The 27,621-nt window shown below is 41.8% G+C and overlaps 4 protein-coding genes across 7 annotated transcripts; 1 reads left to right on the forward strand and 3 right to left on the reverse strand.

The window, feature by feature from the left end:
• The first annotated feature begins 357 nt into the window (after positions 1–357).
• napsa (napsin A aspartic peptidase) lies at positions 358–6,204 on the forward strand. The gene is made up of 9 exons (XM_086170584.1): positions 358–498; positions 1,448–1,601; positions 2,155–2,278; positions 2,777–2,895; positions 3,047–3,246; positions 3,340–3,462; positions 4,029–4,173; positions 4,775–4,873; positions 5,678–6,204. Exons 1-9 carry the CDS (start codon positions 434–436, stop codon positions 5,837–5,839), a joined length of 1,191 nt encoding a protein of 396 aa, XP_086026710.1. The 5' UTR covers positions 358–433; the 3' UTR covers positions 5,840–6,204.
• Positions 6,079–13,620, reverse strand: mief1 (mitochondrial elongation factor 1). 2 transcript variants are annotated; one of them, XM_086170582.1, is made up of 5 exons: positions 13,474–13,620; positions 11,736–11,916; positions 11,524–11,562; positions 10,620–10,891; positions 6,079–9,801 (listed from the first exon to the last, which is right to left on the reverse strand). In XM_086170582.1, the coding sequence occupies exons 1-5, from the start codon at positions 13,618–13,620 to the stop codon at positions 8,962–8,964; spliced, it is 1,479 nt and encodes a 492-aa protein (XP_086026708.1). In that variant the 3' UTR covers positions 6,079–8,961. The 2 variants fall into 2 exon arrangements, with proteins under 2 accessions (XP_086026708.1, XP_086026709.1); XM_086170583.1 differs by lacking the exon at positions 11,524–11,562.
• Positions 13,621–13,947: 327 nt separating this feature from the next.
• LOC147220864 (mitochondrial ribosome and complex I assembly factor AltMIEF1-like) lies at positions 13,948–15,215 on the reverse strand. Of its 2 annotated transcripts, XM_086170586.1 has the most exons (3): positions 15,133–15,200; positions 14,884–15,042; positions 13,948–14,196 (listed from the first exon to the last, which is right to left on the reverse strand). In XM_086170586.1, exon 3 carries the CDS (start codon positions 14,158–14,160, stop codon positions 13,948–13,950), a length of 213 nt encoding a protein of 70 aa, XP_086026712.1. In that variant the 5' UTR covers positions 14,161–14,196; positions 14,884–15,042; positions 15,133–15,200. The 2 variants fall into 2 exon arrangements, with proteins under 2 accessions (XP_086026712.1, XP_086026711.1); XM_086170585.1 differs by lacking the exon at positions 14,884–15,042 and having other exon boundaries at positions 15,133–15,215.
• A 1,903-nt stretch (positions 15,216–17,118) lies between these two features.
• On the reverse strand, positions 17,119–27,336 carry LOC147220865 (uncharacterized). 2 transcript variants are annotated; one of them, XM_086170579.1, is made up of 4 exons: positions 27,135–27,336; positions 22,916–23,377; positions 22,168–22,566; positions 17,119–21,760 (listed from the first exon to the last, which is right to left on the reverse strand). In XM_086170579.1, exons 2-4 carry the CDS (start codon positions 23,357–23,359, stop codon positions 17,855–17,857), a joined length of 4,749 nt encoding a protein of 1,582 aa, XP_086026705.1. In that variant the 5' UTR covers positions 23,360–23,377; positions 27,135–27,336; the 3' UTR covers positions 17,119–17,854. The 2 variants fall into 2 exon arrangements, with proteins under 2 accessions (XP_086026705.1, XP_086026706.1); XM_086170580.1 differs by lacking the exon at positions 27,135–27,336 and having other exon boundaries at positions 22,939–22,962.
• Between the last annotated feature and the right edge of the window lie 285 nt (positions 27,337–27,621).

Genomic DNA, 27,621 nt, shown 5'->3' on the forward strand with positions numbered 1-27,621 from the left:
TCTTCATTGGACCATTTTCAAGGTCATATAAGTAAGAGTCATGTGGGGGAGACTATATATAAAAGGCTAAATGTATTCTTCTGTGCGGTATTTCGGTTTTTAAATATATATTTGTTTCAAAAATTGTTGAGAAATAAGAAGCGTTAATAGTGAACCAGGGAGTACTCATAAATTATTTATTGAGTTATTTATCTATATTGCCCTTAACATCCATTATAACTGGCAACCATTCAGGGACTCGCAGCCTCTGTGGGATGATGGACAGTCGCCGGTAACGCCCACCTGACTATTCATGACCAATCAGAGGAGTCCCGCAGCGGAGAAAAACGAGTAAATACGGAAGTTGCCGAAGCGCAAACCCGGACGTCTCGCGCCGTGAGAGAAGTAGAAGTGCGAAGTTGGTGATACCGTTAGACGAAGCATCCGTTGAAAAATGGCATCGACGATACTGTTCATCATCGGGGCGCTGCTACTTAAAGAAAGCTTCGCTATCATGAGGCAAGTTCCGCTCATTTAATGACCCAATATTGTCAGTAGACTATATTTTTATTTCAGGAGAACGGATGAAAAGTACGTTTAATGCTAATGTCCGTTGATTGGCCTCGCTCAGAGTCTCGTGACACAAATCAGTCTCACGTGTGTCTGGTTCACGCGTGGGTGACCACGGTGCGCGCGCGGCTCTGCGCACCTGGATCCGCGGGGTTTAATAACGACGCAGTTGATTCATGACGAACATTTCCTGCTTCTATACGGGATTTTATATATTAAAATGTCTTCAAAACACAGGAAAAGTAAGACAAAAATATCCATAACACGACAATTTTTTCGTTTAGTTTTATTGAGGGGAACCCAGTGGAATGGTTTCTTTTGGGAATGTTATAACAAGTGCAGTTTTTTTTTGGTTTGTTTTAAAGAAACGTCTGGAAGGACGAACGGCATGTATTCAGGCTCATGATGCTCGTTAAGTGGATCAAAAATATGAAAACAAACAAACAAACAAAAAAACAATCCCTGTCAAAAGGCAATAATATTTTGGACCCCAGACCACTAGAGGGCGAACTGCTGTTGTTTTTTTTTTTTTGTATGATTTGATCTGTTGTTGACCTCTAAGGTTTATTGATGTGCTTTAAAGGGAGAAATTATATTAGGTTTAAATTTTTGGAAATTTGTTTATAATTCATGGTGCTAGAAGCTGTAACAAACAGTTTCCAAACTGTCTTGTTCATAAAAAAAAGAGCTCTTCTATCACAGTGAATCGTTACGTACGTTTAAGAGCCCACAGTTTAGTGTTGTTTGCAAAGTAATAGATTTAAATATCACTTTTAAACAATCACTTGTAAATTCAAACCAATGTAGCTCTGAATTTTAGGGACACACAAATGACAGAAATAACTGGAAGACCTCTTTTTGTTCTCCAGCATTTTCAATCCAACTTGTTTTTCCCCAGAGTTCCTCTTTATAAGACCAGAAGTATTCGCCGTATCTTGGGTGACAGCGGGTTGTCCCTTGAACAACTTCATGCATTGGCGAAGACGAGTGGCTCCGTGGGCGACTCTCCCTTCCCCAAAGTTCCCGTGGAGAGGCTGACCAACTACATGGATGTAGGACACATTTATCCATTGTATCATCCAAACTCCGCATTAGCTTCTCACTGAGAATCACAAGATTTTTTATTACTGTGACTTATTCAATTATTTTCCGTAAAAAAAACTGGCAAAATTCAAAAGGACCAGAACTCATACAACATCCAGCTCTGCAATGGGTGTTTGTATACAAATGTATCTATTCATATACTATATGTGTAGTTGAATTCTGTATGAAGTAAAGTTTCAGTAAACATTTTAAAAGACTGAAACTAAGGAATGATTTGGAGAATTAACCTTTTGAGCTGAAAATTAGGTTTGACTAGCCTTCTTTGGAAAATTCTGTGCTCATTGCGGCAATCTTGTTGGTGATGTACTTATGCAGATACTGTGAAAAGGATTTAAAACATTTCAGCTGATTTAGGCCTGTACAGACAGAACAGTTTAGGTTATAGTAAGTGTTCAGAAAATATAGAGAATTATAAAGTTTCTCACACCAGTTTACCTTTCAAGTATGTGCACTGAAGCACACACAGCTCAGCGTTTTTTGAATGATTGATTATTTCTTCAGGCACAGTATTATGGGACAATCAGTATCGGCACACCGCCGCAGGACTTCACGGTGCTGTTCGACACAGGCTCTTCCAACCTCTGGGTCCCCTCCATTCGATGCTCTTTCCTTGATGTCGCCTGCTGTGGGTTTGCTCAAACTTTTGGTTTTCTTTAGGATTCACTGACATCAGATGTGTTTGCTTCAATTTGTCTACTTTTTAGATAGGGCATATCTTAAAAAGGTAGAGAAACTCATTTGCGGGTTTTGTGCTCAATATGAAGAGACACGTTCTGCTATTGGTTGTTTTTTACTAAGTAATCCTAAAAGGTTAGCCAAAAGAATTTCATATCAAAACTTCACGTTTGTAGTATTTTTGTTTAGGTTTAAACTAAAAATAAATGGGCTGTGTTTTAAAAACAGTAAGAATTCATCCTCGCTAAATCTAGAATTTCTCAGAGTACGATTTTTCGTCCTGTCAGAATGAGACTATAATTGTCCGTGTTACTGGAATGACCCTCCAGCTCATCGGTTTCTCAGAGCAAACTCGCTTTCTCTTTCAAAAAGAAACACATGTTCATTCCTATTTGTTGTTCCTCTAATAAAATGATTACAATATGTTAAAAACACCATCTCTCCTCAGGGGTTCACCACCGCTATAATTCGAAGAAGTCAAGCACTTACATTAGGAATGGCACGCAGTTCTCCATTCAGTATGGCAGAGGCTCTCTGTCTGGCTTCATCAGTGGAGACACAGTCACTGTGAGCTAGAGGAAGACTGTTACATTCCCATTCCATTTCTCACATTGCTGCTTTTGTTTAACTGCATTCCATAATCTCAGTGGTCATACCAGTCCTATCACGTAATTAAGAATTTGTTTACCTCCCTTTGCCTATCCCCCACCACCACCAGATTGCCGGTCTGTCAGTGCCTAATCAACAGTTTGGTGAAGCGGTGAAGCAGCCTGGCATCACCTTTGTTGTAGCTCGGTTTGATGGGGTCTTGGGCATGGCTTACCCCTCCATATCAGTGGCTAACGTCACCCCAGTCTTTGACACAGCCATGGCTACCAAGCTGCTTCCCCAAAATATTTTCTCTTTCTATATAAGCAGGTGGGGTTTCCAACAAAACGTTCATTTATTCTAGCTGGAGCATCAGTGTGCAGGTGGAACTGTGAACTTACCACTCTACCCTCTTTCTCCCAGAGACCCAGCGGAAGCGGTTGGAGGAGAGCTGATGCTGGGTGGGAGCGACCCTCAGCACTACGTGGGCGACCTTCATTATGTCAATGTCACACGCAAGGCTTACTGGCAGATTAAGATGGATGGGTAAGAGGGGACCTGGCAGAGTTTGATTCTTGGATCTAATAGTTTTGATTGAAGATTTGGGTTTTATTGTTAGGTTTAACTTTCTATACCAGTCAATGGAAACATTTGACCTCTCATTTTCCCCAAATTCCACATTGACTGAAAAATAGTTTGGACATAATTTTGTCCATTTGAAAATTCAGAGGTAAATGTTTCAGTTAAAATTGATTTCTAAAACTTGTGTGATTGAGTGAAGACTTGCTGCTCAGAATAAAAACTCCCTCTTTAACTGAGGAAGCAGTTTCCTCCCACAGCAGCAACAGTGCCTCAGTGACTGGACCAGACCTGTGGTTTGAGGAACTAGTCCACTGTTCTCGTCCAATTTATGCACACTGATTATGGTTCGATGTACTCAAACAAAGGCAGCGCAGCTACACAATCTCAGGTCAATGGTTACCCAATTTTTCATAAAATCTCCTCTCACAGCTTTTCATTGTAATTACAGGATTAGCCTCGCTGTGCTGCCAACCTGCCTCATGATAAAAATGGACCAAGTCTTCCTTCACCCTGCTCACCTTTCTTCACAGAGTTGATGTTGGCAACCAGCTGACGCTCTGCAAAGCCAGTTGCCAGGCTATTGTTGACACAGGAACATCCCTAATAGTTGGCCCATTGGAGGAAATCCGAGCTCTTCAGAAGGCCATCGGTGCTCTCCCCCTGCTGATGGGAGAGGTAGGAGGGAAACATTTCTTCTAAAGAGCAGCTATTGGGCGCTGTGCCTCCAGGAGCCACCAGAGCTCAAAGTGTAGCTGCATGGTGTCTGTTCATTTACTTGTGGAATTAAGAAAATAACTTTGTGTGTAATGAGGAACTTTACTTCAATTCACTATTATTAAAGATGAACTCCGCTCAAGTTTAATTTTGTCTCAACTGAACCGTCGGATCTGTCTCTTTCCGTCAGATTTCAAGCTCAACACATTCCGGTAAATGGAAGCTATGGGTTTAACATAAGGACTGTCTCAAAGCTGCTGCTGTAGTTAATTGAGACACTTTAACAGTATTAGGTTAAAAAAAACAAACACTTAAAAGCTTCTTTTTAAGACCTGTTTGGAGTTGATTGTCATAGTTTTTGATACTGAGACTACTCGATTTGTCGCCCCAAATAGACCAAGCAGTGTCTGGGTGAGGTGTGGTGGTTTACACCGACTGAGGGGGGCCAGAGATACCAAGGGAGCTCTTATCAGGGAATTGATAACTTAAATGATCATTATAAAATAAGGGGGAAGAAAAGGAGTTCTTGTGTTTAAAGATAATTTGTCATTTTCCTTCCCAGTACCTGATCGACTGTAAAAGGATTCCATCTCTCCCGGTCATCTCTTTCAACATCGGAGGGAAGATGTTTAACCTGACCGGGGAGGATTATGTCATGAAGGTAGTTATACAGCAAACATGATGCAAATGAACAAAAATACAATAAAATAATTGTTTAGCTGTGCACAAATGTCAGCATGCAGCTGATGTAAAATGAAAAAGAGTTGACTGCAGACAGATGAACTCTTAACATTTTCATTGTCATGATGTTGGTAGCCTGCTAAAGAACACTCATTGATCAGGTATATTCAATTAATTTTAAGTATACATAAACATAATGTTTATCATTATGTGGCCTTTCATTTAAATGTATTAGTGATATGAATGTACCTGGGAACTATCTACTTCTCATGGTCCATCTTTAATTACTGTTAGGTATGGTAACAAAGCTGTTATAACTAACAATTTACGTGTTTGTGACCCTTTTTGTACCAAGTACTGGGAAAAAAAAAACATCCTGCAAAGCCTGTCAACTTTCATACTCATGAATTCAATCCCCAACTCTTGCCAGAACTTTGCTACTCACGAGCTGAAGGAGATGCACGGACTTTTCCAGATGAAGTCATTACTACGCTCTCTCTAAAATAACATATTTAGACAAGCAACCAGGGTTCAAGACTTTGGAAAAGGACATGATGAATACTTTTGTAATTCACTTAGTATATTACAAAGGTACTTGTACTAACTCCTGAATGATGATGATGAGTACTTAATGGGCTAATCTTTTTAACTCCTATCTCTCCATCAGTGTTTCAAATTCCAGGGTTTCAATACACAAGTGTCTGGATGTAGTTTGAACAGACAGATTTGATCTCGTTTGGTTGTAAAGTATCCTTGCAAATGAATACTTTGTCTTGTGCTGCAGGAAACTCAAATGGGGACATCAATTTGCTTGTCAGGCTTCATGGCCATGGACATTCCTCCTCCTGCGGGCCCTCTGTGGATCCTGGGAGACATATTCATCGGGAAGTACTACACTGTGTTCGACAGAACAGCTGACCGTGTGGGGTTCGCCACTGCAAAGTAGTCCCGCCTTCTGTCTGCAAATCCCATCCCAGAAGCAGGAGAACCAAAGATGTCATACCAGGAGTTCTGGGCCTGTCCAAAATGCATCACTGTAATATCAAATCAATGTCTGCTAACAATATCTGTGTTTAAACAGGGATTATTTGAAAGCAGGTGACAGAGGGGGTTCGACATAGACTGTGTTCTGCTACTTAACAAAGGGACAGCTTCAGGTTCTTTCACTAAGAAGCTGCTTAACCATTTGTCTTTTTTTTTTTGATAATGTTGGACAAGGCTTTTCTATGGACTACTTTTTGTAATGTAAATTGTTTCTTTCCTAATGTCTTCCTGATAAGTCTTGATTTCTACTAAAGATCTTTTTAGAACTTAAGACAAGATTCTTTTATCCCAAGAACATGACTTCTCACCAAATTGTCTTGATTTCTGATAGTTTTACTGAGCTGTACGCAATTGACAAAACTGGTATTTCTTGAAAAACAAAACTGACAAAGCCATTTTTAGCATTTAATGTAAGTATACAAAGTGCTGTACTTCTCAGCTGAAGAGCTAAGTCAAAAAAAAAAAAATCAAGCCAGGGTGAAATGCACAGCATGCAACAAAGCTTATGGCGAGTATCAAGTCCACAAGGTAGAGGTAGTGATCTACTTTGGGTTTTTGTTTAGTGGTAACTTTAAATGTGGCACAGTGCACTCATAACTAAACCCAGGTTAGCAGAGGGAGACTTCATATCCACACAAAGCTCTGTTAGGACTGCATCCATGGGTTTGTTCAGAACACAGAATGAAGCACAAGTCAGAGCCCACATGTTGAACTGAGTAACTGCAAATCGTATTTTTGGTTACAAATGTACAATACAAAAATAATCACCATTTCTCCATTATTGTTGGATGCCCACTGTTTTCATGTGAGTAATGTACAACATTAGCGGTTGACAAATAAATCTCTATATTCCACAACGACCACCCAGATGAGGATATGAGGAATATTCTTCAGTTAAGTTTTATAGTGAGAACTGGAATCAGCCATATCATCAGGTAAGAGAAAAAAATTGACCTACAATGTAAAAGGCGGTCCAGCTGACAGCTTGGCAGCTATTCTTTTATAATGCATTTGGGAATTTTATTTCATATAACCTAAAAAGGTATAAGCCAATTCTGTCTGCTTTTACATAGTTAATGTCTGAAATGTTACACATATGAAATCTATTTAGCCACAATCTATAAGTTTCCAGTGGTGGAACAACTTTTTTAGACTACTTTAGGAGCAGAGTAAAATAACAGATATCCATAAATATTGGACATTGACCACAGTGGTAAGTGTGAGACATTTTTTTGTCCTCTGCTACTGAATTTGAGGCTAATCAGTCTTGGCTAACCCTAAAACAGAACCGGTCTGACAGCGGCGGTAGTGGTTAAAACTACAATACACCATTGATAGTCAACTAACCACCACCAACTTGGCACCTCCAGGTTAATCAGGCTCGGATGAACTGAACATCTTCACCACAAACAAGACACAAAACAAGACACCAGCAGCCTCTCTGCTCGGTAATCAGCCTGTAAGCTGATTGCTGGCTTAACCTGGAGTCACATTCAGCTAACGCCAAGCCCAAGAAACTCAAGTCTAATTTAGACAGAGTTTCCATTGTGAACAGAAACCTGGGACAGACCTAGTACAAGCTAACGAGTTAATGAATCAAGTCAGACATTTGCAGCCCATGTGGAACTGGAGGGGAAACCTTTTTATAGCAGCAATCAAAGAACAGCTTTGTATTAGACAGATTACCATCCGGTCACAAGGGAACAATCTGTGTTCATGCTGAAATAGTTGGGATGATAAAATCCTGGCGCTGCTCCACTTTAAACAAACGGGCAAGAAATCTGCAAGGGCACATTTTCATAAACTCTGGTACTTGGCATTTGTATTCCAATCCAGACTATACCAGCGACAGAACGGCTTTGACTTTGTACTGACCTCATATCGGAAGGTAACACATGCAAGCCGAACATTTGTCCTCAATCACCATCTGTAACATCCTCTATACAAGGACGCAGCCACTGTATTAATGAAGTTCGCAGGACAAAATCTGGATTCAAACTGAGCACGAGGCATTTAACGAAACAATGAAGGCATCAAGAGATCACTTGTCTCTTTAACTCTGTAAGACCGAGTCCCTGAGATGGACTGCTTTTATAACAATTAATTAGATTTAGTACCAGGAAAGCACAAGAAACATTGTATTGCCTCTCATCACAGAACGGACTCATTTGTTCATTGTTTGATCGTGAAAATGATTTGAAAGGAAAACCTACTGAGAACAATATACCATGTTTTCATATCATTAAATTGAGTTTGCCTCTATAAATGGGAACCACGTAACATACTTTTACTTATGAATTAAGACATTTCCTTTACTGTCAGGGAGTCCCACGTTGACAATTAGTAGTTTATTCTGCAGTGATTCATTTGCAGCAGTGTGCTTGCAGTGACGCGGGGCTTAAGTGGCCAGTAACAGGCCAGGTAGAAGAAAGATCTCAGTCACGTCCTGCGTGCGGAAGTTTTATTTTACTTGGAATTGGACGAATCAGATTGCAACATTTTTCAGATTAATGGCACAATCTTTCTTTCAATAAAGAGGAAAGAATAAGTCCAGACTGTGTCACCGCTCCCTCACAAAAGGTGATCTCAACATAATTGTCTTTGATAAATAGATCTTCCTAGACAAGGAACAAATTCCTCCTTCCAACAAATTTATAAAACTGCTTTCCCCTTTGGTGCAGCCGGACATACATGGAATTGGGAGCTTTCCTGCCTGTAACTTCAATAATACACTAGCTCTAGTGCAACACAGAGATGGACACAAATTGGCTTCACTTTCATCTGAGATAAAGAGAATTTGACAAACAGGCCGCAGACAGTTGCCAATTGGATTGCGCCATGAAGCAGCAGCTACTGCACATTTTCTCAGATGTGGGTGAAGAAAGCGTGTTTTAGGATACTAGACACCATGCAACTACGTTCCCCTCCGGTACCGCGTTCAGGCTTGAGGTCGTAACTGTGTGGTTGGTCGAATTTTCTGACGGCCACAAGGTTGCGTAGTAGCTTGTGGGGATTCTAGGGTTGTCAGTGCGCGGGGAGCTGTGACCCGGCAGCCCTCAGAAGTCCAACTGGGTCTGAGAGGGCACAGTAGAGTGTATACCCCAGCTCATCCACTTCCTGTTCAGTCAGCTCACAGAATAAATTAACTTTGGGGCTTAGGGCACACGGCAGCCGTCCGGCCTCCAGGTAACCCACTAATGCTCTTAGCAGCTGGAGGAAGTTGTCTGCCAGAGCATTCTGAGTCCAGTCGCTTTGCTTTTCACTCAGCAGTAAGATGGCGTTAGTGAGCTGGCTGGCATTGAGCCGGTTCAGGGCCGGGTTGAGCTTGCAGACGGCCTTAGCCACTTTCAGGCAGGCGCAGCGGCAGCCTCCGTCTTCCTGATCCAAAGCCCTGAGCCGCGCTGTCTCAGCCACACGGAAGCTCTGCCGCCAAAGGTTCTCGTGGCGCTCCGCGGCGAACCGATGTGGTTTGGCGATCAGTGACGTACCATCCTCCATCACAAGTAACGGCAAAAAGTCCACATATAGCTTACGGTCCTGCTCGTACTGCACCTCCAGGGTCAAAGTCTCTGAGGGAACCACGGGACGGATGACGTAGTCCAGGACGCTCCCGATGGCCGGCCAGTTGATGGAGCCAGCCACCAGCTTGTCGAAGACCTCCAGCACTGATTTGGGCGAGAGGTAACCCCCGACCATACAGCGGTCCCAGTAACTGCTGTTCCGTGGGAAATATTCCAAGTTTTCTCTGCGGACCAGCCAGAAACCCGGAACGTTCATGATTGTGTCCTCCCCTGGGATGGATGACCACAGGTTCTTCTCCAGGATCAGAGGAACCATAAGTTGGGCATGGTCTGCAGTCACAACCTGGGAGGGGAGAGGATTGAGCCATAAGCGATCATCTGATTTCCATTCGTTTGTGTAAAAAACATGCAGAACAATTACAGGTTGCAGCAATATCATCTTTCTAAATGATGGTGTGGATTCACTATTTCAGGAGAAAGGAAACTCAACACTCAATATTAGGCTTCTGTACAAAGCCATGGAGCGTGAGGGACTCTACGGCTGAATGGCCCCATACCTAAGTCTTTTGTAAACACTGGATAGAAGTACAACAATGGTGGAGGTAACAGAGCCCAGGAGAAAGCAGCCCCTCAGCCCAACACAAACATTCAGATGAGCAAACGCCAGCAACCCACTGAACACTTTTCAGCTCATGTCAACAAGTTAGTTAAGTGGCAAAAAACACAGGAGGCAAACTAAAAGGGATGAGGTTGAGTCTTTCTTTATCAAAGTATTTTGATAAACTGCTCATCTTCAGACAGATGTTATTTGTGGCACATTTGTTTGCATTGTACTGAAGTTACTAGATTGAGCAATTCTACACTGGTGCCTCTAATCGATGATAATAAATATAGTCCAGTTATATTCATTTATTATCCTGGGACTTTGCCAGCTGTCATTAGGCAGGAGGCAGGTTGTTGGAGGAATCCCATGCAGGCACGAGGGAGCATGCATACTCCACACAGAACATCCCCTCCTGCTTGGACCGAACCAGGGACCTTCTTGCTGTGCGGCAGAGGTGCCAGTGTGCCGCCACTACTGGAGTAGTATTTAGTCAGACCTTCTTTTTTTTTTTTTTTCAAGTGCAAGAAATGTTTGGCCAAAAGCAAGGAGACGCTCACCTGCAGGTCATCATACAGGCTGCCACTTAAGTACATTTCTCGTAGCGGCATGTCGGGGAGCTTCGCATGAAGGAAGACTCGAAGCTCGGCGCAGATGTCAAGTGCCGCCCTCCTGGCCATTGCCTGCTCCTCAGAACAGATATTGACATTGTTCTGGTAAAAGTCCCACAGGTGTTCCTGCAGGGACAGGCGCATCTGGGCACGCAGGAGGTCCGACTGAGTCGGGCCGCCGCCGCCCATAGCAGCTCGACCAAGAGCCCTGCGCAGATAGTCTGGAGGACCAAGAGGAAACAGGTAAAGTAGGTTGGACTGCAAATATTACAGCCTAGAAACCAACAGCAAATCAATTGATCATTAATCTGCAGTTTAAGACCAGCGGTTATTTGGCTATCGTTACTCAGCTATTCAGGGTTTTTCCCAGTTCCGATACCAGTTTTAGAAAAGCTTCTGATGTCGGTTCAAATTTGGGGCCAGATGAAGAAATGCTTTTTAAGATTGCGTTCCATAAAATGAAAACAGGGAATCCACAACTTCCATGTTTGCTGATTCATCCCTGACAAAAGTGGTATTCAGAATATCAATTCTTCTTTTGAGTCTAAGGCTATGCACATGAATGTGCTCTGCTGCCACTGCTACAACTGACTGAAAATAGGAAAGAAGAATTGCTTTCTGATTTGAAGAATTAGTCAGAGAAGTGTGGCTTCATTCCAGCAATTCTTGAATATTTCGAATTGCTACAGCCAGGTCACACCATAATGACATCCATATCATGTCCACTCCATGGAATTGTGGAAAAAGAATGGCTGACATCAGATCAGTAGCCTTCATTAGTAGAGTTCAGGTATCAGAATTGTATTGGTAAGGGATATAAACACCTCAGATGACTACGGCACTAAACACCCACTGTAAAGTAACAGCAAGAGTCCTCCAAGCAGGCTATCTGCTGATGAATGGGAAAACATGGAAAAAAGATTCAATGCCTATATATGGAATATGAATAAAAATTAAAAAAAAAGCCAAATGACTATAATGCCATAGGTCAAGAGGCAATATAATGTTTGAAACCAAATACACTGAGCAGATACGTTTTATCAAAATTGTTTTGTCAAAAGCTACCTGGTTCAAAAGAATGAGAGGAGGTGGGCAGCGACTGGAGCGACCTGCTAACTGTGGCCTTCATGTCATTATTGAGAACCCGGGGCGAAGAACCCATCCATGTGGGCTCCTCCCAGCTCCTCTTCCCCGCCTGCTCCATCTTGGTGGGGCTGGTGGGAGCACTAATGGCACGATCATACATCTGTGTGACAAGAAGGCAACCGCTTGTGAACATAGTCGAGAACAATACTCTTATCGGGAGCTGGGCGGCCATTAATTGATGACGCACACTTGCTAAGTAGTCCTTGCCTCAATGAATGTTCTGCCCACAAAGCAACACATGTGGCAATGGTTACTGAAACGTCAGTTTTTAATCCGATTTCAAAAATGATTGAATTTCAGGCAATCATTTATAAGAAACTAGAACTTTGATCACAGACATCACACTAAATGGGAAACTGGAAGATGAAGCATAGCAGCACCACAGTGTATGAGCATCGCTGTCATTTGGCTGAACATCTTGAAATTTGATGGAATACAAATTATAATTAGACCTTATTCAAGGCTGCAGATCTTTACAACCAAGTGCACTGGTCCTTGAAAGTGATAAAACAATTCTTTAGTTTATAGGTCATCAACTTCCCCATACAGATTCTCATGGGAACAGCTGACAGGTAGCTGCACAAGTATCACACATCTTTCAAAAGAGTAATAATGGTATCTGGAGGGCCGGCGTTTCAAGTTGTTCAGCAGAGTTGCCACATCACAGTGACAGAAGCAACCTCAACAACCCATAAAACCAGCTCCAAACAATAGCGCTAAATATGCCCAGCCAAAACAGTCATCAATTGTGTGTTTGCTGTTAAGGCTAAATGTACTTGATGACAACATAAAAAAGATGCCAGAATTAAACAGTTTTCAAACATTAACTCTTTCACCTTGGTCCTGAAATAGCCCTGTTTGATAATGTGAGATACTGAAAGTACATTAAAATGTAGTGATATGACAATACAGCTTTGATTTCATATACATGTGTATGTATATATATATATATATATATATATATATATTTATAGTTGATTGAATACACTTCTTCCCGCTTAGAGACTTCGAATTCTTTCACGTAATTACAATTCAAGGTAATTACTGGGTGAAAATCATGAAGTGGATCCTGAGCCAGTTGTATTCTCAACCATCACAACAAACTCCATGATAGAGGAATCTGATAGCAAACAGCAACAAGCAGAGATGACTGAAACTGATACATTTTAAAGAAAAGTAAAAAATCTTTAAAAAAATGTGCGTAATTGTATATTAAAACTCAGGTCAATGGCAAAAACCTTCACTTCAAACATCACCAGACGGATTGTGACTGACTTCGCAATAGCAATTGAGCTGCCTGGCTTTGGTCCAAACTCCTGTTGTGTTTTATTGAACCCAGAAAATTCTTGACTGATCTTTCAAATTAAAATGTTCAAAGTCACCACATATAGATATGCACCCACCACAGACTTTATTAGGTACATTTTGTTAAATTTCTTGATGCCTAGGCAATCATAACAGCAATTCAAGGCATGAGCAATTTAAACAATCATGACAACCTGCTGAGTATGAAACCAACCATTAACATGGGTGCCAACGAGGACTAACGTTACTGTTAAATCACCTCCTGAACCACGGACACCGAGTAAAGAATTATTCTTTACAAATCACACCCGAGGCAAGAATATGGGGAAAAAAACAAAAGCAACCCACTTACTCTTTTAACGGCAAGTGTTGCGATCCCAAGCATGGCTGCCCCTCCCACTCCGAGCACAAGCTTTGCATTAGAGAGCATAAAGTCAATGGCTGTGCCAATTCCATTATCATCTTTCTTCCCTTTACGGTCTCCATTCACTCCTGCCATTCCGTTGCTGAAGACGTGAAAATAAAAGTGAGACCATTGCAGAAAGACGGCTAGGTGAAGAGGATCACATTATAAAATTACAATACAATACAAACACCATGTTGAGTATACCGCTTTTGATAATTGACAGTGGTCAATTATCAAAAGCTCAAACTATAATATATGTCAATTTTGACAATTTGATAATTAAGAATATCAGTAACCATTCATGATAAACTGTAATTTCATAGCTGGTATTTTTCTTATTTGTAGCTTTGTCTTAGACCTACCTAGAAGATGCACCTCCAGATAACTTTTGACCCCACCTCCAGAGACCCCCCCTTCCCCCTACATAAGCCCACCCAGTCCGCTGTTGAGGAAGAACTGGCCCCTTTTCAGTGCCTCCTCTTTTTCTTCCGGTACCGTCAAGGTTTTGCAGCGGCGGAACTCCTTAGCCACGGCACGACGATAGTAATTGCAGTCAGTATACTGAAGGTGACGCCCTGCACGGAGCAGCGCCCTGTACAGCTCCAGCACGGCACTGCTAGACCAGCCGCCCATGAGGGATCACACATGGATAGGGGGATACCCTGGCACCTAGGAAGCAGTCATCGGTTAATGACAGAACTAACATTTCATCCAAACCTCATAAATGTCAAACAATATCATGCCATGATGGCGCCACAATATAAAGAGCCAACGCTCTATTGCCACACATAACTATCAGCTCTGGGATGGTCATTATTTATCTGTGTGTGCATGATGTATTCACTTGTAAAACATATTATGACTTTATTTCTCCCATCTCATTTAAACTTAGAATTCATAGAGTTTGGATGTAATGAATTTGTGAAAACCGTTTTTCCATGATTATACTGAGATTTTTATGTTGTCATTTATGAAGCAGAGCAAAACCTCAAGCAAAGCACTTCATTGGTCATTAATGCATTTCTTTTCTAAGACAACACGGTTATGACCAATCACTCAGCTATTTTAAACGAAGAAGCATTATATAGGGCAAGATTTTCAGAGCCCATTATGTTGAAGCAAAAACATCGTCGTAAGATACATTTTGCAAGTCGCTTTGGATAAAAGTGTCTGCCAATGAGTGTAATGTAATGTGATCCTACATATGTAGTTGACAACTATAAAACAATATACATCGCCCCTCCTAGAGCTCGAGATAAGTATCTGAAGCTACCGTTAGCAAAAGCCCAGGGAGAATAGCAGAGAAAGTTCCCGGTTTCAATTTACTTTAATGTTAAAAATCACACTCAAATATACCTCAATAATGATATCTTGAACCGGTGGGGGTTGTTGGACTAAAGAAAATGGTTGACTCAAAAGAAAGAGTCATATGCCCCTTGCCTTGTTTGCTTATCACGCTCACCAGGGCTAGCCAACATGCTAGTCGAGCACTGACCTTAGAGTGAGCTGGCTTTGCTAGGAAAATACGACACGGAGGTCATCACTAAAACAAAAATAACACACGAAAAAAAATATCACAAGACAAATCGACAGGGGATTGCTTACGTTTCAGAAATTAGACCGGGATATAGGCTTCTTTCACAGGGCAATCCTCCTCAGGCAAAGGGGGTCAATTACGACGCAAAAACCCGGAAACAAACACCGGCTTGAATTACCACTTCCGGGTTAATTCTGCAGCTTCAAGAAGAGAAAAAAAACATCAATTCCATACACGGGATTGATGTATTGAGGAAGACTTCAAATTGTTCTGTCATCGGAAGATTGAAGTAGATGAGGTTGAAACATGTATTGGTTCCCTTAAGAATAACAAGTCCTCCGGTAATGATGGGCTGGCAAATGAATTTTACATAACTTTTAGGAAGAGTTTGGCCCCATTTCTGGTCGCTGTATTCGAAGAATCCATCGACAAAGAGGAATTACCACAAACCCTGCGTCATGGCCTTATCAAACTCAACCCGAAACCGAAAAAGGATAAATTAAGTTTTGAGAATAGGAGACAGATAAGTCCGTTGAACATCGATGACAATTTTTTGCTCTGTGTTTTGCCAAGAGATTGAAGCTGGGGTTAGATGACATTATTGACGAGGAACAATCAGGTGTCGTGCCCAGCAGATATTAGGTTTTGGATATGGTTGATCATAGCCAGGTTGTGGTTGGTAATAGTTTTGTTTTATTTGTAGATTTGTATAAAGCATTCAACTACACAAATCATCAATTTACGTTCAAAACTCTACACAGTTTCGGTTTTGGAAACAGATTTTTAAGGTTGGTTTATGGTACAACCCTGAGATTTAACATCAATCGTGGCATAAGACAGGGATGTCAGCTTAGCCCCTTTCTGTTCATTTTAGTCACTCAAGTTATGGCTACACATATAACAAAAAGGATCATTTAATGGCCTAAGGGCTGTAGGGAGAGAATTTAGGTTATCGCAACTTGTAGATGATACAACCGTATTTTATCCGATATGCATGAGGTTGGCAATGCGGTCAAATGCATAGAAACATTCTTAAAGGTATCAGGACTAAAAATGATCTTAAACAAGTCGGTATTATTCCCACTGAAGGAATGCAACCTGTTGGATGTAAGTGGTATTCCTGTTCAGGATACAGTCACATATCTGGGGGTCATCATTAAGAAAAATGAAAAACCCCGTAACAACTTAAACTGGGACCCTATAATTGAACAAATTAGCAAAGAGTTTAATATGTGGTTGATGAGGGATCTCTCACTGAACACTCGGGTTCTGCTGTCCAAGGCAGAAGAAATATTGTGGGCCGTTTATGTGTTCTTGACTTTAGGAATGTCCAGTGTGATTTACGTAAAACTGGATAAGATCTTATTCAATTTTCTTATGGAGGAATAATTGCCACTATCTTAGAAAAGAGGTCTGATGTAATACGAGACAAAATGGGGGTGTGGAGGCTCTCAGCTATGAAACATTGAATAATACCTTTAAAATTAAATGGTTAACAAAAGTAATGAATGAAGGAGTTAATATTTGGAATGCTTTCCCAAATTTCATTTTTAACTCACTCGGAGGACTCAAATTCCTGTTAAAATGTGACTATAATCCTGATAAACTTCCTGTGAAATTGGCAAATTTTCACAAGAAGGCTCTGCTGGCATGGAAGATGTTGTACAAACATTTTTCACCCATGTATTATTACCTTTTGAATAAGAGGAATATTCAGTATAAAAAGAAATTGTCACATTATAAAAGCTGGGTTGCCAATGGTATCGTTTTGGTTGCACAACTTCTGCAGGTTAATGATCAGTTATTATTATATGCAGACTTTATTGCCAAATTTGTTTTGCTGTTCCACCAAAGGAATAGGACACAATCTATGAGGCTGTCCCAAGAAGTGTTTTGCAACAGCTTGTTGGCTCCACAGAAGGGCGTCGTGTGTCACTTCTGAACAAGAACCTTCTGAGAAGGGGGGATGTTATAACGGACAAATGTTCATTATAATGGACAAATGTTGGTGCCTCACTTGAATGTGCAGAATGTGGAGGACAATGTTTTCCTTTTACTGAATTATAGTCTCTTTATTTTCATTTTAATTAAATCACTGAAAAAGACATACTTGCACATTTGACATTATAGCAAATCATTAGAAAATCATTCAAAACATTCAACTTTTAAGTTAAATCAAGAAATATGTAAAACTTGAGACTTAAACTATTGATCTTTGAAACAGCTCAATTTAGCCTTGTAGGCCACCTATCCTTATCATTTGTCATTTGTATGATGATTCTTTTTTATATAGCGCAAGATATTGCACAAGATTCACAGAACAGAAATTACGTTGGACAGAAATCGGTCACACATGTAGGCACGTATGACAGAAATAAAATTAAACGATAAATCATACTAAGAACATAAGTTAAAGCATTACAGTGTCCAGCAAAATATTCTATGCTATCTCATATGTTCTTAGCAATCAACAATAATGATACAAACCCTGTAACTTGATTTAACACTTTCTCTTAAACCAAAAAAACTGTGATATTGTAGATGTGTAGGTTTAGCTTCTGTTTTACAGCAAAGTTACAGAGATTTCTCCATTCCCATAAAGAAATATTACATGTTAGCAAAATCTGATCTAAGTCTAATGAAGAATAAGTGACAATGCCTAGAAAAAACATGATCAATTCAAAAAATCAGGAATATCATGGTAATTTAGGATCCATGTTACAATTAAGCTTTGTCATATTGATCAAGGGACAGATTTATAGGCCTGATAATCTTCTTAAGTCTGGATCTTTAAGGCATGTACTTCATTCCTTTCATCCTGGGAATGATATGTAAATCTCTAACATCGTCATGCTGAAACAGCCAGCACAGAAATCGCTCTGACCCCATGCCCCACCCACTGGTGAGGAGTGATTTCACCTGGCGCATGTTAATGTACCACTTGTAAGGCTCTTCTGGCACAGCATGGTGTCTGAGGGCCTCTTGCACCATTGCAGGGGTGGAATGACGTTCGCCAAGACCCACAGTCTCACCCAATCCCAGCAGCAGGTCGGCGGCTTTGGCTTTGCACCGCCCCGTGCTTTCCATGTATGCCTGGTAGAAGGGAACCCCTAGATGATCCATCTCAGTCAGCCAAACAGCTCCGCCGTATTTCTCAATCAAGATCCGCTCCCCTTTACGCGTGAGCTTTCTACCAAACTGGGGCTGACCATCTTGTATCCACTCTAAGCAATCGGCAGAGGGCATCATGGGAATAGCTTTGTCCAGAGGGACCCTTGGGAGTGGATTTTTTTCACTGAGCTTGCTCAGCATGTCTGTGATATGTGTTAGTGTGCCAGCAGTGTTGAGAATGATATCTGGGTGTTTCTTCAACATGGACTTGGTCAGATGAGCTAGGTAACTCTCTGCGATGGACATAGCGGTGTCCATGTCACCCAACAGTTCACACTCCACATGATAGAACTGGTTTAAATGTGTGGCATCAGGATCCTCCCCTCTAAAGCTTGGAGATATGTAGTAAGTCCCAGGTAGGTCGTCTTGAAAGCGGAGAAAGTACTCAAGTACGAATTGCATGGAGTCAGCCAAGTAGATGTCCTGGCCCATTAGGTTGACAGAGACTGGCTCGGAGTCAGATCCCAGGCCCATCGGTGAGGAGATGGTGTCTGTGGTGAGGGGGGTCAGAGCGTAGGCATACTGGCAGTGATTTTGGAAGTATTCCACTGTGCTGTGGAAAAGAGTGTTTTGAATCAGGAAGAGGTTGCGGTACCACTGGCTCCTTATGGCCGTCGTGGAGTGGGACTGGGGATCCTCCCATGATCGTGGAGGCCTGCAACGGGTAATTTTTGAGTGAATCTTTTGAAGTTCCTCAGGATCAGCAGCGGGGCCATCCAGTGACGACACATAGCCGGGGTAGCTTTGGAAGCATTCCTGTTGTGCTTTAGGTGGTTTACTGGTGTCTGGTGAAGGCACCAGAGGGATCAATTTGATATGAGCATAGTCTACCTCGAGGCCCTCAAAGATCATAGCAACACCTTGAGCCTTCATTCCTTGCTCCAGTAGTTGAGCCACTTTGTAAGCGGACAAGATCAGTGCTTTGTAGTCTGCTTCTTCCAGTCCAAAGATGTCACTGGACAGCGGCTTGCGTGGCACCACAACAGTTAATCCAGGAGTGTTTGGGTAAGGTGTTAGGAAGGCTACATGCTGACTGTCTTCCCATACTCTCCACTGTTGCTCCTCTCCGCGTACAATGCGACTAAAGAGGTTATCATGAGACGCCTGGCCAAAGAAGTCAAAGCTAGGAGGTGCATTCGGTGTCGGTAACCCATTTCTAATTCTAGCTTGAACTTCATTGAGCGCCGTGTCATCCCAACGTGCACCGTTCTTTGACGTACAGTAGCCTGGGTGGTAAGTATGAAATTCTTCCTGTTTGGCGAGGTGCTGCTTCCACTTTGGCTCAACGCCATGAAGTGGCAGCAGTTTAATTTGCGCTGGCTGATCAGGGTTTGGATTGAAAACTAAGGCACAACGCTGTGTGCCCAGTTGCTCACATAACAAGGCTGACACAGCTTTCGCTCCTTCAAGAAGAGCGACATAATCATGAGCAGCGAGTCGGAAGATGGAACTTGCCCCGCTAAGAGTTTTTCGAGTCAGAATGGTTGATCCCCGTATCCAGGGGTGAGCGTGCAGGTAGGCAACCAGCTCGTCTGTTTCCCAGATCACATTTGAAAAGCTTTTAAGAGGACGCAATACCTCGACTCTTGACGTTCCGTTTTTCACTGACGCCACAAACATCACACCGGCATTTGTTTCAATAATGGCATCCCCTTTGTTGTCCACAGCAATGATTCCTCCACAGACCCCGTTCAGGTTTTCGGTCATCACCTCTCTACATGCCTGCCTGAGGTTGTAGCCCTTGTTATGGTAGAGGCTGGCTATTTTCTGCGAAACCGTGTGCCTGAGAAACACATCTCCATCTCCAGAGCAGCTGATAGCTAACACATCATCTGCATATATTCCTGCCCCAACCACAGCCGTGTCACCAACCCGGCCTTTCAGCTTTCCAACAAGCCCGCCGGTGGATGACGCGGCGGCCAACCCATTCCAGCGATCCAACGCCACAGCCCCAACGGTCTGAGGATGATTGTTCTTTGACTCATTTCCACTGCTATTCTTTGTAAGGAACTCTTTGTGACGTACATCAGTGTAAAAATACTCGGGTTCAACTTTTTTTCCCATTTCTTGTAATCCATGCACAAACTCCTCAGCACCGTCTCCCACAATGAGTGAATGGGAGCTTTTCTCCATCACACATCTGGCCGCTTTTATCGGATTCTTTACGCTTTTCAGACACGCAACCGATCCCGACTTCCTTGTATTACCATCAACGATCGTGGCCTCCATTTCATTTTTTCCATCTTTGTTGAATACTGAGCCTTTCCCCGCATTGAAGAGGAAGCAATCCTCCAAAGCTTCCACTGATCTCTGCACTGCATCAAGACTCTGACCACCTTCTTGGAGAACTTGGGCTCCCAGGGTTAAAGCCGCCTGCAGGGCAAACTCAATAACCTCGATCACGTTGGCATTCAGCATCATGTTCTCCCCAGCACCCCCATGAATAACCAGGGTATAGTCTGGACTCATGCCTGTGGATGAGGCAACCTTTGTTTTGGTGTTAGTCGCGTTCTTTGGACAGTAATTTATCTCAGCTTCCATTTTCTCTGTTTGGCCCTGTTTGAGTAAACACTCCAGGGCTCCCATTTGGCATGCAATGGCATATCTGATTGCTAGAAGCATGACTACCTTCAGGTTTTTTTTCAAGTTTTCTTGAAGTTTTTCCAGTGTCAGAGCAAAGCTCCCTTTTGCATTGAGCACAAAACGAACCCTGTCCCTTCTTCCGAGGTAGGTCACAGCCAACTGATCCCGGGCGTAAACATTTCCTACCCCACACTCCACGCCCTCCATCAGGTCAATACCTGTGAGGTACACAGACGGACATCCAAACGGGTCCAAAAATGTCTTCAATGGACTGTCAGATGGTAAACATCGCCGCAAGGCTGCAAGATGGGGCCCTACACCATTACCACTTTTAGTGTGTCTGATGAGGCTCTTGTGTTCCAAAAACGCTGCATGGAACAATCGCAAAAGGTTGTTGGTGTGCTGGACTGTGTTACCTGGTCCAATACCAGACGCCAAGACACTTACTAACCTACACGACTGCATGGTGACAGAGTATGTTGGATCGCAGCGGCCGTGTTTGTAGTGCCGCATATGGGTGGGTGTGACAAGTATGTATTTGGATGCAGTTTCCCCAAGCGTTTGCATCAGGGACAGCTGCAAAGCAAAATTGATCCAAGCATCATACAGGCCTCTCTGCCCTCTGAGAATGGAGAAGATATCAGGAAAGGAGGACATATCGAAAGCGATCAATGGATTTTTTGCTTTTAAGTCTGGGCTTGGCTTGGGATCGTTTGCTCCTAGCAGGGGGAATGTCAGGGGTGTCGGGGGCACATGATTGATGCTGTTTACAGTGACGGACCCGTTCACATTTTCTGTCTCACTTTGGGCTACAGAGAAGTCAACAGTTTCAGACATATGAAACACCCATTCAGTGACAAGCCCTGCCACCATCCCATCCACAGCACTGTGCTCAAACACCATCCCAGCAGTGCAGTCCTTGAACACCACCAGATTCACCACCTGCCAAAAAACATAAATGGAAAAAATGAAGACAAAATAAAGTTGAATGTATAGGTAGCCTGCGTTAAATGCCAATATCTATTTACTGGGAAATTATGTGATCATTTGGTGGCAATTCCGCAATCTGACATTGAATTTAGCTGTTGTAAAGATGGAAAATTTTGCTTGATATGATTTAAATACTGAAACGTTTCACAATATGAAAAGATACAACACAAGGAAAAAAAAACAAGCTGATTAGCAATTCAGTGGTTTATATTGTCGTAAATCTAATAGACGTTTCACAAAAAGAGTTTAAATGTGTGAGATTGAATGTGAGACCTCTGCATGTTTTACAACTATCCAATATTTAAGAAAGTCATTTGTTTGCATCTTTTCATGATACATTGAAAAAACATCAACCCCACCTTGTCATAGTATCTTAGACACGGACTGTTTTCTCCTCCGAGTCTCACAGCGTTGAGGATATCAGCCAGATCAGCAGGCGCGTTACAGTCTTCCAGACTCAGTGTTAGAACGGCGCTCTCCATCAGCTCCAAGGTTGCTGCTGCAGCCCCTCCTCTCTCCAGGATCTCCTCCCTGATGGAGGCCCAGGATTTGCGCTCCAGTGCTGAGAGGCTGCAGATGACCAAAGAATCACTCTGTTTCCCCGCACTGGTTTGGTCCAGGACTTCAGCCAGCTGATTGTAGATGTCAATGAACGGTCGAGCCAAGACCTTCCCCCCAGGGCTGGAGTGCTGGAGTACCTCAACAGGGAATATCCCACCGGTGCAAGTTACGATGGCATGGAGGCTCTTTGGGTAGACCTGGGGATGACAAAGAGACAGACCAGAAGAATGTAATGTTGTTTATAATGTTGTAGTGTTGTAAGGGAAACAGGACCTTCTCTTGAAGAGGTCTCACTTGTCAGCCAAGAAAACCGAGAGCTGAGAGTTCTAAAAAAAAAAAAAAAAAAGTCTGTTTGCCATGACAACCTTGATGTATCACCAAACATCAAGAGTTAGATAACTGAGAATGCTTTACTCCTTATGCCATATTTTTTGGGGACCACAGGTCAAAAACCAGACTCAATAAGGACCAAGCGTCATGAGAATTGCTCCAAATCTACAGAAAGAAATTAAAATCTCTTCTAAATGTTTCGTTTAACCATTTTACCTTAATTTCATCTTGACTCCTACCAGGAATTCGGCTGGCTGCAAATACCTCCGACTGCTGTGTGCGCTCCACCGGAGCGTCGCCTTCGAGCGACAGCGGATCGCTGTATAACTTTGCTGCCGCCCAAAGCAGAGCAGCAGCTCTCCCCACCTGGGTACATCTCTTTGCTTTAGACGGAAGGAGAACAACAGGAAGGGCTGTGGAGGTTGGCAAGGGGTCAGTGCAAGATAATAGACTTCGTTTAAACTGCTTCGTCACCCAGTTCTCTTGATTTGCAATATTGGCCGCTATTTTCTGCTGGGCCTCTTGGAGAACACCCCTCTGCTGTGCCAGAGCGTTTTTAAACTCGGCATAACACTCTGCATTCAAGGTGAGCTGCAAAACGCGGCTCACTTCCTGCAGGGTAACCTCCAAATTTGGAACAGGGTAGTCGAGAAGATTCATCCTATAAGATGGAGGCGGCTGGAGAGAAAAAGAGAGAAGAGAGAAAGAGAGAAAATGGTGTTGTTATCGTTGTCTTCTACTGAGGTTCTATGCTGGTGGAACCAACCCATAGCCATGGGAATGGCTACCAACAGCATTGCAGGCAGCCACAGCCCTTAAAATTCATTATCTAACAAATAAAATGCAAATAAACTATCAATACATCTGCAATAAAATGAGCTATGAGCTTTTAGGGTTAGTGAAGAGTAAATTTACATGAAAACACTATATATATTTACAGTGGGTTTAGTCCAAGATATTTACAACACAGATCTAATCATGGCATTTGACACTAGTATTAAATCAATGTATATCATCATCAATAACCACGACGGTGAGTACTTCCGCTTTCAATGATAATAATAGTGATAATAATAGTGATAGTAATGATAGCCAATGCAGCTGTCTTGGTTTTGTTTTCAGTAAGGCAGTCAAATGTGAAGCAGAAGTGCTTGATAGAAATAGGGTACGAATCAGCTGATGTCTCAGGATTAGGACACACTTGCTCTCAGATAGTTTCGAAATGAGTTCTGTCCAGATGTCCAGCGCAGCTTGTCATCTAAGGCGGATTGATGTATTGAGAGCATGAGCAGCGTCTGCCTGTTCATTTGAACGTGGAGTGATGATTATAAATAACAGGCACATTGAGTTCAAACCTGATATGATATAACTTATCGTCATCCTTTCTCAAAAACTGCTGTGAACAATATGTGGTCCTTAGAATACGTGAAATATATTCAGCCAAAAACGCTCAAATTTTGGAATACTATGTCACATTGCATTATGACATTTTGCCATAAATGCTGTGTTCTGACTGAACACATCACCTGAAATCAAAACAGGACAGAAAACTAGAAAATCAAATTTTTATGTTATGAGGTCAGAATCATGCAACAATATTGGCTTAAAGAACCCTGCCGAACAAAACTATACATTAAACCAGTCCAAAGTAAGGACAGGGTCAGATTGAAAAAACAATGTGATGAATTAGTGGGAAAAACATGTCTCGATTGGTGGAGACAGGTTTTGGCATTTGAGATTAATAAAACTAGAACTGATATTTTTCTATGCATACCAGCTTTGCACTGAATTGGATGACCTGATGTGGTTATTGAGGAATTGCTGCAGTCTTGGATTTTACCACAGTCTGGTATGTCTGTCGGCCAAATCCGTGCTGCTATTTAGCTGATAAAACTGCAGGGATTGTGACATGCTGGTTATATTTATATTTTAGGGCTTGGTTTACTCTTAAAAGTGCACAAGTTCAGCTCAGAACTCCCGCAATTCTGCAGCAGCAGTGGATGATCCATGAGGGATCAGGCTCGGTGGAGGAGCTGACTTGCTCCATCTCCTGGTCTTCGAAGTGGAAGTCGCTCGTGTTTCCCTCTCATACCGTCGGTAGAAGCTGTCTGCTTATCTACGGGCCCGACACAGATTGTATTGTGTGTGAACGAGATAAATGGGACAAGAATGTTCCCAAATAGTTTCGGTGCGAGACAATGGCCCCCCAAACTCAGCAACAATCTGGAATTTGGTAATGGCTGATAACTAATCCCGCCTGCTCACATGTGAAACAGTTTACTCCTTCCACCAACCCCCCAGCATTTTAGCTGCTTTTTGTTGGGGGAGGGGGTGAAACCCATGCTGAATGAGTTGTTGGAAAATCCAATTTCTCCTGATTGGGTTCATTAGCTCGTCATCAACACAGCGCTGGCTGTCTGAGCATCAGGCAGGGATGCTTGTCTTGTGATTCCAATACTTCCATTACTGATAAAGCGGTTGTAGTACTATTTCATATTTCGAAATGGTATAAACGTACCATCAAGTCACATAACTTAGAAGTGAATCTTCGGATATGACTCGACATCGATTTTTAATGGCTTTACATTTGTTGCACATAGCATATAGGGATGTATACAGGAGTCACTCAAAGACCAAGGCTTTAGACCTGTGACTTGCTAGACATGTGCCGGTCCTGGCTCAGGACACGACGCTGGGCCTCAAGACTATGATCTTGCAAAACAAAGACCGGGTCCGTCTGCATAATGATTCATTTGAATTGAACTCAGAGCGCCGTTTCGCCCTCATTACCTAAGATTTAGAGTCACTGTGTCAAACCAGGCATAATGAGCATATTATCAAATCATGGTGTCATTTGTTTCTATACTATCAAACAGTATCATCTGAAAGGGATAGTTCATTCCCTCCTCCAACAAAAAGAAAAAAAAAATGGATCTCATAACCTCTTTGAATCTGTTTGTGTTTTTCCCTGTGATTCTGTTGTTTTTAGCTTCCTCAGAGAGACATTTTCAGCAGCTCGAACAAAACTTTTTAGTAATACGGTTTAGAAGAAAAAATTGGATTGTTCACCTAAAACTTTCAGTTTTTCTTTTTTTTCTACTAAAACCCTATTTTGGATCTGAGCATGTGTTATGCTAATATTCTACCAGCTTAATTAGGGGAATTGTATAATTATTAGATTTCAGTCAGATGGGTTAAATAATCAAATTACAGAAAAAATACAAATAACCTTATATCTTTCATAGCTGCCATCTTTAAAATATTGTGCAGTGAAAATAAAGTGTAATTGAAGATAATGATGAGTGATGGTAATAACTACATGAAGACAAGAAGTAATACTAATATCCCAAATTGGTATTTTGTAACAAGCATGATCACCTCAATTAGAAATTATTTAAAATGTTGTACAACAGAACCTATTTAACTTAGTGTATATTTTTATATAAATTGTTTTGTGTGTTCTCAAATGAAACACTTGATGCTTTTACTGGCTTCACAATCACCGTGCTGTATTTGTGCTAACTAAAGAGCAAGATAATAAAGTTATTTCAAAAATTATAATTCTGTTGTTCATGTCTTTTCATGTTGTAACTCATCCCGCCATGTTTTTTTAATGAGAAGCCTGCTGTACTTTTCAGTGATAAATGATCATGTGGTGCCCTGGACTCAAGACCGCTAACAGGGGCGGCATTTAAGTTTGGTGGTGCAAACTATAGCAATCAATACATATATATTTAAGAAACATAGATAAGAATGAACAAATATTTAGCTCGTTAAATGGGGAAGTTATTTAATGCTCTGGTTTATGATTTAACATGAACATATATGACACTAATCCTTGAAGAAAGGTATTTCAACCAGAACAAGGTGGAACACAGGGGTACCGCTCAGCCAAAGGCTCACAGTCCAAATTATTTCAACTTTTCCCTCTTCATTTTGGATTTTTGAATTAGTTCTTTGCTGTATGAATGTTGGTCATGGTAGCAGCAGCAGCAGCAGCAGCAGGACATGTCAAATGGAGCGAGTGCTCCTAGTCTGGCAAAGACGTCAAGGGTCACAGAACAGTGATTGAGATTAGATTCCGAGATGATGCCCCTGGGACTGAATGAATGTTTATGTTCCAAAGTCAATGCAAAGTTTAATTAGAAACACCGACTTGTGTTTCCAATGATAAAAAAAAAATCTTTGGGGGATTGAAAGGTCAAAAATTATATTAAACAATTATTTATCATATTTTGGATTGAAATTACAGACTGCCCACAAAGACCCATCTTTTTCACATCATGTTTATCTATAGGATCATGCCCTGTAAGTCTTCATTCACAAAAATAACTATATACGTTTAGAGCACATGCTTATCAAGGACAGACCGAGATCAATCAATTCAAAAGAAAACATCGACAAATCTGTTTAAATGTATAAAGAAAGTGGTTACCTCGTTGTTATAATATGTCCAGGATCTGGCCAGTAGGTATGATGGATGATGCGTCAGTGGGAGAGGAGTCGGTTGTGGCAGGGAAACAAGGATTTGTCTATAATGTCGAAGAAGTGACTTCAATTAAGCAATTAAGTTTCCTGTCTCAGCCCTCGCTCCATCCCTCTTTCGATTCTCCTTTACCCTCTCTTCTCTCCTTTCCTCTTCAGTTCAGTTCTTTTTTCTTTAAAGTATGTCTTTTTTTACCCTAAAGTTGCATCATAAAGGCGGAACAGAAAACGGTGTGACATGAAAGAGGGGTAACGGGGCACAAATGTTGGCCATCAAACTAAAAAAACAATTCCTTCATTTCCTTTTTTTTAACTTAACAGTTCCTGATGCAGCCAAGCTCCAAGTTTCGAAATGACAGATTGGTATCAAACAGTTGTACAGATTTACGGTAACATATGCTACACAATGATTTCTTCTTCTTCTCCTTTCAGCTTTG

The sequence above is a fragment of the Fistularia commersonii genome, chromosome 23, assembly GCF_037954325.1.
Source record: "Fistularia commersonii isolate RoL2024-O1a breed Wild chromosome 23, RoL_Fcom_v1.0, whole genome shotgun sequence".
In the NCBI taxonomy this organism is placed as follows: domain Eukaryota; kingdom Metazoa; phylum Chordata; class Actinopteri; order Syngnathiformes; family Fistulariidae; genus Fistularia; species Fistularia commersonii.

Coding starts and splice junctions, on each gene's coding strand:
- napsa (XM_086170584.1), top strand. CDS start 434: ATGGCATCGACGATACTGTTCATCATCGGGGCGCTGCTACTTAAAGAA. Junction 1,602..2,154: donor GGCTGACCAACTACATGGAT/GTAGGACACATT, acceptor TTATTTCTTCAG/GCACAGTATTATGGGACAAT. Junction 3,463..4,028: donor TGGCAGATTAAGATGGATGG/GTAAGAGGGGAC, acceptor CTTTCTTCACAG/AGTTGATGTTGGCAACCAGC.
- mief1 (XM_086170582.1), bottom strand. CDS start 13,620: ATGGCAGGAGTGAATGGAGACCGTAAAGGGAAGAAAGATGATAATGGA. Junction 11,563..11,735: donor CTCTCATTCTTTTGAACCAG/GTAGCTTTTGAC, acceptor CCCATTCATCAG/CAGATAGCCTGCTTGGAGGA. Junction 9,802..10,619: donor GCCTGTATGATGACCTGCAG/GTGAGCGTCTCC, acceptor CTCCCCTCCCAG/GTTGTGACTGCAGACCATGC.
- LOC147220864 (XM_086170585.1), bottom strand. CDS start 14,160: ATGGGCGGCTGGTCTAGCAGTGCCGTGCTGGAGCTGTACAGGGCGCTG.
- LOC147220865 (XM_086170579.1), bottom strand. CDS start 23,359: ATGAATCTTCTCGACTACCCTGTTCCAAATTTGGAGGTTACCCTGCAG. Junction 22,567..22,915: donor GGAGTCAAGATGAAATTAAG/GTAAAATGGTTA, acceptor TGTCATCCCCAG/GTCTACCCAAAGAGCCTCCA. Junction 21,761..22,167: donor GTCTAAGATACTATGACAAG/GTGGGGTTGATG, acceptor GTTTTTTGGCAG/GTGGTGAATCTGGTGGTGTT.